Consider the following 11,469-nt stretch of genomic DNA (forward strand, 5'->3'; position numbering starts at 1 on the left):
TTGACAGAAGCAACTTGTATTAAATATTGACCATTAGGTACAACAGAGAACTTTTTGGGAAAATTACATTCAAAGAATAGATACAAATATGCTAAAAAAGAATCCACACAGAAAAAACCCACAGAAAAGAAAAACCAAGAGAGGCTACAGTTTTATTTTCACCTCTCTCATTAACTAAACTAGTATACACTCATCTTTGAAATAATATCTAAAAATTCTAATACAGTGTTCAGAGTAGAATGAACGTTCTCTATCTCCTTTGGAAGTTGAGGAACTTGATGCCATAAGCAAAGACGAAGAAGAAGAGAAGGACCCAACCAACATGCGCAAATACTACAGGAATGAGGAAGTCATATTCAAAACCCATGCTGTTTTTAAGGAATTCCTTCACTGTAGAGACTGACCCATCAGTGAAAGTAAGAGGACTGGTCTTGTCACCCACTTGCGATGTGAAAATGCCATAGATTGTCCAGGCAACTGGAGAACACCAATAGTACCACCTCCACCATATCGGGATATCCTGCAATGATTAGAGCACAAGTGTCATAATTATGATAATAATGACATGATTTCAAGTAAAAAGATATGTGGTATGACAAAAACAATAACAAAACTCCTCATACGGGTATATATGTGACGCTGAAAGTAGTCTTTCACATTATAGATACATACCGGCCTGAAGATGAGGAAACCAGAGAACAAGTTCCAGAAACTGAAGAAGAAGGACATGACAATAGCCGCAATTTGATGGTTAGGAGTCAAAGCCACAACCATCATTCCGTACATGGAGAAGTAGGTAAAGCACATGAATATGAAGTAGTAGAAATAGAAGAACTTGACTGCTGTCCATTCAAAGCCAATCATCGAGTAAAGGAGAAGAGCATACATAAGGGTCTGAATTACAACATAAATTGTTTCTATGGCCACCTGAAATAGAGAAAGTACGGTGTAAATATTGGATGTGGGAGACCATATATACACATTCTTCTTAGCCAAAAAAAGAGAAATGTGATGTAACGTCTTTTATCCTTTACCTGAGCAAACGCGTAAGGCAACTCTGAATACATCCCAGCTGCTCTTTCACGGTAAAATACTGTTCTCTCAACTGCTACAACGATTTGCACCGCATTAGCATTGGAGGCTCCGAGGAAAAGGATAGCAGAATAGGTAGCTCCAAGAAGATTAAGCAAGTCTTGTTGTTGTTGTCTGTTGACGAAAAATTATACAATTGATCTTCATGTCAGTATTGACGTCAATTGGTAATAATAATAATAATAATAATTACCAAAAATGTGATAATTAGAGTGTAAATGCCAAAATTATACACTTACATTTTGCTTCCTTTGCCCAAGAAGATAACACCAAAAATAATACCGATGACAATTGTCATGAAGAATCTGATAGCATTGTACTGTGAGTTCCTCCAGTATGACCAGTGTTGTTTCCAGAAGCAAGCCAAGCATTGAGTTAGGAAGGATTGCGAGTATTTGGTAGGGAAGTAGAGGTCATTGGTACCCGGTGCTGGAGTGCTTAGCTCCTTGATAAGTTCCTGATTTCTCCTGGAAAAGAAAATCATGAGAAATATCAGCACGCACTCGGACAACGAGAGAGAGAGAGAGATACAGAGATAAAGTGTAAAGGACTCAGTACTGTCTACAAACATACCGGTAGAGGTCAGAATTGGCATAAATTTCTGCAAAGTCAACATCAAGTTGTGCCTCAACTGCGGTAGAGCTGACGTCCAACATCCAAGTAGCTGGATTGTAACCCTCTGTAATCTTAGGAACCCCCGGAACAGCCTTAAGGAGAAGTAAGGTATTGTCAAATTTTGATTCATCATACTTCGAACTTTCAAATTGATAATAGATGACTATTTAGAAACTAGCTATGGAGGAAAATGAAAACTGACCTCAAAATATTCAACAAGCTTGTGAGAATGGCGACCGAGAGGTCCAGCATATATCACATTCCCTCCTCTCTTCATCAATAGAAGCTGCAAGGAAGAAAATATTAATGTCACTTAGAGTGCACAAAGCGACAATGATGTTCATTTGCGGAAAATACAAAATCGAGTTCATACCTCATCGAAAGCTTCAAAGATATCTATGCTCGGTTGATGAATGGTGCAGACGACAGTTCGCCCTGTGTCCACCGTGTTCCTCACAGTACGCATGACAATTGCAGCAGCTCTTGCGTCAAGGCCTGATGTGGGCTCATCCATAAAGATGATGGAGGGATTAGCAACCAACTCAACAGCAATGGTGAGCCTCTTTCGCTGTTCAGTTGAAAGACCATTTACTCCTGGAAGTCCAACTAGAGCATTTTTCAAGGTATTGAGCTCAACAAGATCCATAACTTCTGCCACAAACATCTACCATAATAAAGAAACAAAAAATTTCGCATTAATTGGACCAGTTTTAGCATAATATAGACCACATTGAAATCTCATAGTGACACATACTCAAGCAATTCAATTACATACCTGTTTTGTTTCTGTATTCACATCCTTAGAAAGACGCAGCCAGGCAGAGTATAAGAGAGATTCATGGACAGTAACAAATGGTGAATGGATGTCATTCTGTTCACAATAACCGCTGACTCGAGCAAAAGTTTCTTGATTCTTTGGGTAACCTGAAATGCTTATGTTTCCTTCAATATACCCTCCGGTCTTTCTCCCTGCTAAGACATCCATCAATGTGGTCTTTCCAGCACCACTGACACCAACTAGTGCAGTTAGAATACCAGGCCTGAAAGCACCACTGACATCTCGTAATAGTCGTAGACGGGTTTCGTCGACTCCCTGACTCTTCATTTCCTGATATAGAGAACCAAATTTTAATTTAAATGCATTATTTTGGTTGAAAATCTATACAAGTTACCCAGTTCAGCAGCAAAAGGTTGAATTGAATTGATTTTTTTTTTTTAATTGCAACCAAAAGAGCAATAGACGAGTATTTAATTAAATTCATGTAATTTTTTCCTTTAAAATTTTGTTTTATGTTATCACATGCTCAATATATGAATCTTCAGGTTGAAGAGACTTACTGCAGGCATATCCACATAGTAATTCACATGGTCGAATACAAGTGAAAGGGGGGCAAAAGGCAAAACCATTCCTCGTTTAGATTGATTTGCACCATCAACATTTGAGCTGGTGCTCCCTTGAGGATTTCTTACAGCCATATCAATACCTGTAATTATCCATGAGCTGTATTAGTTGCGCAAGAAAACCAAATGAATGGTGAATTTTCAAATTAGGGTTTGCAAGATGCCGAACTTAAAACCACGAACCTTCACCGTTGGATGCCAGTTGCCGCTTATTACTACTTTCATCATCTTCCTCTTCTGAAATTACAGCCTTAGAATCTCCAAAAGCTGAGATCAAATTTGTTCAAAAGGAAAAAAAAAGGCAAGATCAGAACACAGATTCTTCTACAACAGCATAAACACAAAAAATTAATAAGCAAAAAATGTTAACTTACGATTCAAATATGTCAGTGCAGCAATGAAAAGACCATTGAAAAGCAGTGAATATGCAAGAAGCGCTCCGATACAAATCCAGTACCAATATTCCGTCCGAAAGAGCCCTCTGCTCTTAAGAATAGTTTTTCCAACTGAAAGCTGGGAACTACCAGCGGCGGGCTGTTCCAAGAAAAAATATAAAATTAAATAAGTTTGTATATTGTCCTGCCGGGAAACAAATGTGGAATCATTACAAAGAATTAAGAGAAGCACTTACATTGCTCCATCTTTTATCGAGAAATTCATTGATCGCAATGGCGTTTTGTCCGTACATCATAGGAGAAATATAGTAGCCCCATATCATCCATGGTTTAATGTCATCTTTGGAAACAACGAAGCCACCAAGAACAAAGACCAATAGCAAGGTGAAGGAACCCATTGTGTTTGCAACAACAGGAGTTCTTCCAGCACCAGCAAGGAATCGGAAGAGTGAGAGAGCCATCTGATGCACACTAAAGAAGGACAGAAACTGTTTGAGGAACCTGAACATTTTGAGGATAAGTCAAAAAAAGTTAATTAGGTTTCGGAGTCCAGTGATTGTCGAACCAACAAAACAAAACTTATATGCTGTAAAAGAACTTCAACTTACCTAGTAATAGACGGTGCAAACCCAATTGTATAATAGGTAAGTACGATCCATATCGCAGATTCCATGAATGAAACAGGAATTCGGAGGAGCCAAATTGGCAAGCTAAAAGCCCATGCAGGGAAAAACAAGCTATCCCTCTGTTTAAAGAACACGGGAAGCCTGAAAACCGTCATTGCTAGCTCTGCCATCCCATTGAACATTATATTAATAAGACTGAAAAACAGTGCCCCCATATACTTTCCAGCATCTTCTACTGTTCCAGTTTTCATTTCTGTTCTTAAAAAAACAGTGAGGGCAATTGTGGCCATGATTGTTATCTGAGTGGTTTTGAATATGTATGTGAAAGAGTTGCGCTTCATTAGCAGCCACTCCCTCGATAAGCATGCCTTGAAGAGTTCCCGATTGGAGATGCCATAACTCTCAGTCACCAAAGCAGCAGGGTGGGCTTTGGACTGGTCATAAGGAATTCTAAGTTCTTCAGTTATCTGTTGCCCGATGTGGAAAGAGTTGAAGGCCTGTGCAAAGTCGTTCACCGAGACATATCTGTAAGGTTGGTTCTTTTTGAACCAATACTGTTCTTGGTCCTTCTTGGAAGTTACTTCTTGGAGAAAATCTGCAACTCCTTTCCTTTTGGGGCATTTGAATCCCATATATTCAAAGAACTCAAGAATGTTCTCGCGTGGACCTTGATACACAATCTGGCCTTCTGAAAGTAGGATAACGTCATCAAAGAGATTAAATGTCTCAGGCGCTGGTTGCAACAGAGAGATGACCATGGTCACATCCATTGTATGAACCATTTGCCTCATGAACTTGACAATCTGGAAAGTGGTGGAACTATCCAGCCCCGTCGATATTTCATCCATGAAAAATGCTTTTGCTGGTCCAACCAACATTTCTCCTGCATCGAGGACAAAAAGTTCCGTTTAGAACATTCAGAAAATAGTTATGAAGTTAAAACATAATAGGATGAGTTTGACCTAAACCACAAGATACATATCCTGAAGTTCTAGTTAGAACGTTAGAAAATAGTAATGTAGTTAAAATACACAAAAGTATGAATTCTGACCTTTTGAGAAAAAAAAGAAAAAATTATGAAACATGTCTATGAATCTTTTTTTTGTTAATGTTATCATAACACACGTAGACCAATTTGTGTATCTCCATTTCATGATCAATAGTTGTGAAAGATCAACCTCAAGATATCTTTATTTTAACTTCATAGATGGTTAAGAAAATTTTAGAACTTATAATGGCATAGTAGTTGTAGACTGTTGCTTAATAGATTTTGATGTTGAGTTGCAACCTTATGAAATGAAATGGAGATCTTCATCCCATCTAGGAAATAGCAAGGATCAATATGCATCCACGAATTTCTTTCTATAAAATTTCAAAACTCTTTATTGAGTTTACACATACCGGTAGTGACACGCTTCTTTTGTCCACCAGAAATGCCTCTTCTCATGTCATCACCCACCATAATATCAGAACAAATATCCAATCCAAGTATCTGTTAAAAGGATGATGAGATTTTAGCATTGTCAAATAAGAGAACATAGTATAGACAATGATATTATGGAAGCAACAGACCTTGAGAACATAATCTGTGATCAAACTGGTTTCTTGGCCAGCCACAGCTGTGGCTTTCATGAATGCATCGATCTCAGGGTCGGGCTTAATACCCGCTTCTTTCTCTCGTCTTGACAACTCTACCAACATTTCATACCTCGTTCCAACTCCCAAGCAACGTCCTGAGAAATCTAATGTCTCGCGAACTGTCATTTCACCATAGTGAAGATCGTGCTGGCTGATATAAGCACTCGTTCTCTGAGGAACAAATTCCTTAAACTCTTTGCCACAGTAGGTCACTTTTCCAGATATCTGTCCCACAACCCCAATATAATCAAATTATCAATATGTAGAAAAAAATACCATGTAGGAAAAGAAATGAATACATGGAACCAAATATAAAATTGGGGAGAGAAACAAATTGGGAAAATTTAGAGAGCATGACAAACCTTTAGATCATCATCGGATTTCCCTGCGATTGCCTTTAGCAATGTTGTCTTTCCGGAGCTAGGTGGCCCAAGAAGCAGTGTCATCCTGACAATCACGAAAATAATAGTTCAATGACTGAAGGATATTTCAGAAAACTTCTATTTGGTAGCGTTTTGGTTTTTTGTTTTCTATCTTCATTTTCTTGAAAGCATAGGAACTTGTTTGGCGAACTGTTTCTGAAAACTCTTTTCACAAAAATTTTCTACTAACATCCCAGTTTTAGAAAATTTTCGGAAACTTTTTTAAGTATTCCAAACTTTACATTGTTTTCATTTCCAAAATCACAAAGAAAAATAAAATGAAGGTATTTGGATTATATTTTTGGAGACCAAAACTTTCTAGTTTCCTGTAGATCAATCAATCAAAAGAGATGAAGCTAACATTAAGGAATTCATGAACCAACCTGGATGGTTTTATGACTCCACTGACATCGTGAAGTATCTTGATAACCCTTTTCTTAGATCGAGAAAGTCCAACCATTCCAATGATTCCCTACTCACATTACAATTCAACATAAAGAGAACAATCTTCAGATATCACATTATTAAATTTAAGATGATACACTGCACTCACAGAAAGCTTTTTAAGAGAAAATAAGCAAATTTTCTGCATAGTTTTCAATTCACACAGCAGATATTTGAATTTTACAAGTGCTTTTAGTATTGATTTCTCTGAAATTGTGAAGTAAGAACAAAACTCTCTGTTTTTCTTTACCCTGACATTCATTTCAAAATCCACTACATATCAAGAGTAATTTGAATTACATGATGAAGTTGAATAAAGTGTGAATCTGACTGAATTCATATGGAAAAGAAAAAGAAAAAAAAAAATTTGTGAGAGTGAGATATAGAAGAAGAAATAAGTACCTCAATAGCATTCATGGTGGAATTGAGGAGAGTTGGAAGAGCTCTGGTCCCAACATATGCATCTCCTGCCACTGATAAATTCTGGAACCTCACTTCAATCTTTGGAATTTCTATTCCCACTCTGTTTTCATCAAAACCCAACACTCAATTTAATTTCAATAAAATAAAAATAAATACTATTAACAGAAGAAGAGTAATGATCATGTTTGGGTATTTTAGGCCTACAAATTCGTTTTGTAGCTCAGTGCAAACCCTGACTTAAATAAACGAGTTCAAACTAAATTTTTAAGATCGTTTAATAATCGAGCAATTTAGAATAGATTGAAATTTGTGAAACACAACGACATAAATTATTATTATTTTTAAAGATATATCAAATAAATTTTTATTATTCTATTTTATTTCTCTAGTCATGTTTGGTATTTGTGCAATTTACATATTTGATTAATCAAATTTATTAATAACATGAGCTTTTTATTATATTTTGTCTATAATCTTTTATTTTTTTCATAATATGCATATTAAGTTATTTATTTTTTCAAACTTAGTCCAACTCAAATGTCTTAAATATTTGATAAATTTTTCAATTCAATTTTTGAAACTTGACATGATCTTGGCTTGAATTCAAAATTGACTAATATTTAACAAGTCAAGTTCCAATACTAATAAAAATAAAAATTGTTTGTTAGCGAAGGAAGTGCATGGAAAAAACACAATAAAACATACCTCTTTTGTTTAACAGAGTTCAAATTTTCATTTTCTCTCCATTTTCTTGGCGAGTATTTATTTTAAGATCCTCAAAACTCAAATTAAGGATCCATTTGGATAGATATTAATTTCAAATAAATTGATTTGAGAACAATAACTCAAATTATAAAAGGTTAGTTATGAATTTCAATATTAAATTGGATTTGAAATTTCTATATAAAACTAATTATTTGAAATTATACTAATGATTCACTTTCTAACTATAAGAATTATACAAAATATATCTATATTTATTTCTATCTAAACTTATCTTGTTCTAATGCTGTGTTTGTTTAGGAGCTGTGCTTGGTTGGAGAATTTGAGAAGCGATTTAGAAAGAGAAAGAAAAAAAATGTGTGAAATGAGGTATATTTTATTTATATTTCATTTTTTTTTTCTAATTCCTTTCCTAAATCCCTAACCAAATACAGCGCAAAGCATCTCCAATCCTTATCGTTTTCTTCATCAAATTTTAATTTAATAATTCATCAAATTAGAATTTAATAAAATTTTCAAATATATATATATATATATACTTCATATAAAATATCCCTAACAAACACAGTGTAAAGCATCTCCAATCCTTATCCTTTTTCTTCATCAAATTTTAATTTAATAATTCATCACATTAGAATTTAAAGAAATTTTCAAAAAAAAACTTCATATAAAATCAAGTTTTCTACTTAAATTTGAAATAAAATTAGCATCTCCAATCCTTATCCTTTTTCTTCATCAAATTTTAATTTAATAATTCATCAAATTAGAATTTAAAGAAATTTTCGAAAAAAAACTTCATATAAAATCAAGTTTTCTACTCAAATTTGAAATAAAATTAAATGAAAAAAAAATGATAAGAGATTAGAGATCTGGATCTGAAATCTATTTGGACAGAGAAATTTACCTATCGGTACGAGCACGGAGGCGATTAAGGAACTTCTCATTGTCATCTTCAACAACTTTAAGAATACTCTCCATGAGCTGTTTCTTATCTTGAGGACCAAGGTTAGTCATATCAACCTCATTCCGAATCACTCTTCCATGGCTTGTGACCTGCTGTAACATCCCTTTCCTCACCCGATCATAAGTCGGCAACCTCTCAATGGCAGCCCATTTGAGCTCCTCCTCATCATCCACCTCGTCATGACGCCGCGTACTATTCCTCTCAAACACGTCCGATGACCCCTGCCACACCTCTCTTATACTCCCCGATCTCCAACTCCGGCTACTCCTGCTACTCCGGCTACTCACCGCTCTCACCAATCCATCTGCCACGAATGGCGCCGACATTTTTTTGATATCAACAAAATGAATCAAACTCAGTTTCAAATATCACCTCCACAAATACACCAACCCAACACACCAACACCAACACCAAGCACACCAACCTGGTTGGTGTAAATGAATTTATGCAATTTTTATGAACCAATTTACAGTTGTGTTTTTGGGGTTTTGAGATGAGAAACTGTGGGAGGATGGATATTTTTGGAGATTGAGGTGCTTTGTGCTGGGTTTTATACAAGAATGGGAGTTTGTTGAAAAGAGGGAGGAGATTTAGGGGCATCAAAGACTTGAAGATTCAATTTTTTATTTGTTTTTGGAATTATTTTAATGTTTGTGATTAGACTGGTCAAAATAAGGGAGTGGAAATGCAAAATAATTAAAAAATTCCATTGGTGGACGCAGTCGAAAATGAAACGTTGAAAATTGACAAGGATGAGGAAATGTAAACCTGGATCGCCTTCTAGATATACGGCGTGGATTGCTTGCCACCGAGCACGGGTGATTAGTATTTTTAATACAATTTTTAAAAAATAGCCTTTTCAGTGTATTTTGAGTTTTTTTTTTTTTCATTTGAGAATTTAAATAAATAAATAAAAAATACCAAACAACAACACTATGTTTGATTTGGTTTCAAAATTTTATTTTTAGTTCTAAAAAAACAAACTACAAACTTTTTTTGGTGATAAAAGTGAAAGAATTAAAAATACTTATTATTTTCATCTTATGTTCTTTTCTTTTCTTTCTATTTATTTTTACCAAACTTGTTTATATTTAGTGAATTTTTAAAAAAAAAATTCATAAATATTATATTTTTTAAGTATATTTATGTTAGTGTGTCTAAAAATTAAAAAAATTACTTTAAATATTAAAAAAATCAATGAAAATAAAAAAATACGAAAAATAAAAAATAAAATTTTTTAAAAGATGAATTCTGAAAACTGAAACCAAATCTTATATAGAAAATTACAAAGAAGTTAAAAGAAGGAAAAATAATTATACAAACATAAAGATACGTATAAGCCTTGTGCTGATGCAATTAAGACCACAATTTTCATTTAAATAGGAACACAAATTTACTTACATTTCAATATTTTTTTTAAAAAAAATTATTTTCACTAATTTATAATTTTTTCTAATTTTACCATCCAATAACAAACAATGTAATGGTAATTCCATTAAGCAATTATAATATTATTAAATTATTTCTAGTTTGACTATTATATCTCATCATTCTATAATTTGTTGATTGTAAGATCATGGTATCGACATTTGTGATTTTGGTTGCAACGGGTTGACATGTGTTGTGGATGATATCAGAATATTACTGTATTGTTTTATTTAATTAAAAGGATTTTTTTTTTATTATTATTATTAAATGGGGAAGATTATATTGAGAATAGATAATTAATTTATTAGGTGTATTTTGTTGACCAGTTTGTTTTTGAACAATTTTTGTTGACTAGTTGAAGAAGCTTCTCTTGAAAATGTTGTTAGATCCACGGATTGTTGGAGCGCGTGGCCCATAAAAAGTGCCTTCTACTCGGAAATCATATGATGGTAAGCTTTTATAATTGGAAAGAATAATGCTTGGACCCCTTTTGGGGTCACCTCCTCACCTTCTTTGTCACGTGGCGGGTGGTGATGGGAGGAGTAAGGAAAAAAAGAAAAAGAAAAAGAAAATGTAACTAATGAAAAAGAGAGAGGGTCAAAGGAGGTGAGAGGAAAAGGGAAAATAAATCATTGTTAAATTGGAAAATGTTATAGAAAATTATTCTTATAATTATAAAAAAAGGATAATGTCCCTGACGCCAGTGGGTGACCCCTACCACTCCCGTTGATTTTTAATTGGCTCAATTTTTTTTTCTTTTTTTAGTCTTGTTCTCACGGCAAGACATGTGAAGCTGGAATGCTGGGGTCACTCCCACTGGGATCCCAAGCACGATTGTTATAAAAAATTTAATAAATAATTTAAGTTTATAACATTATGTGCGAGTTAATAAAAGTTCTTATGAGCTCTTAGAATTATTCCTATTATATTATTTTAATTTTCTTCTATTTTAAATATTAAAAATTAAAATGAATTATAATCATTATTTTTGAATTTTAGAAAAAAAAAAGTATAATTAATCTCATATTTTTGATATAGTTATACTAACTTTTGTTTTTATAAAATTAAAGTGATTGAAATTAATATACACGATGGATGGAAACTAAAATAAATAAAGATATACATATATATTAGTAGAAAAGATATGATAAGAGTATCAATTTTTTTTATTCATACCACTCACAAATAAATTATATAATTATTATGTAAATCAAAATTTTAAAATATTAATTAATTATGTCAAAATGCTTCAAACTATGATAAGTGTATTTTACCTTAAAATTTATTTTATATTCAAT

General features: G+C 33.7%; 1 protein-coding gene across 1 annotated transcript; it reads right to left on the bottom strand.

The window, feature by feature from the left end:
• Window positions 1-9,497, bottom strand: LOC114308819 (pleiotropic drug resistance protein 2). The gene is made up of 19 exons (XM_028254488.2): window positions 8,684-9,497; window positions 7,036-7,156; window positions 6,573-6,661; window positions 6,130-6,214; window positions 5,702-5,992; window positions 5,531-5,621; window positions 4,112-5,012; window positions 3,740-4,004; window positions 3,483-3,642; window positions 3,292-3,375; window positions 3,046-3,191; window positions 2,483-2,815; window positions 2,081-2,371; window positions 1,910-1,993; window positions 1,666-1,799; window positions 1,332-1,559; window positions 1,035-1,206; window positions 673-927; window positions 1-520 (listed from the first exon to the last, which is right to left on the bottom strand). The coding sequence occupies exons 1-19, from the start codon at window positions 9,067-9,069 to the stop codon at window positions 251-253; spliced, it is 4,386 nt and encodes a 1,461-aa protein (XP_028110289.2). The 5' UTR covers window positions 9,070-9,497; the 3' UTR covers window positions 1-250.
• Between the last annotated feature and the right edge of the window lie 1,972 nt (window positions 9,498-11,469).

The sequence above is a fragment of the Camellia sinensis genome, chromosome 14 (assembly GCF_055761805.1).
Source record: "Camellia sinensis isolate YWXY chromosome 14, ASM5576180v1, whole genome shotgun sequence".
Classification (NCBI taxonomy): domain Eukaryota; kingdom Viridiplantae; phylum Streptophyta; class Magnoliopsida; order Ericales; family Theaceae; genus Camellia; species Camellia sinensis.

Bases quoted from the DNA above. Each gene is read 5' to 3' on its own strand.
- LOC114308819 (XM_028254488.2), bottom strand. From the start codon at position 9,069: ATGTCGGCGCCATTCGTGGCAGATGGATTGGTGAGAGCGGTGAGTAGC. The intron at 5,013-5,530 runs GTATGTGTAAAC...TCCTCGATGCAG, and splicing joins AAAGAAGCGTGTCACTACCG to GAGAAATGTTGGTTGGACCA. The intron at 928-1,034 runs GTAAAGGATAAA...TCTCTATTTCAG, and splicing joins TGCCTTACGCGTTTGCTCAG to GTGGCCATAGAAACAATTTA.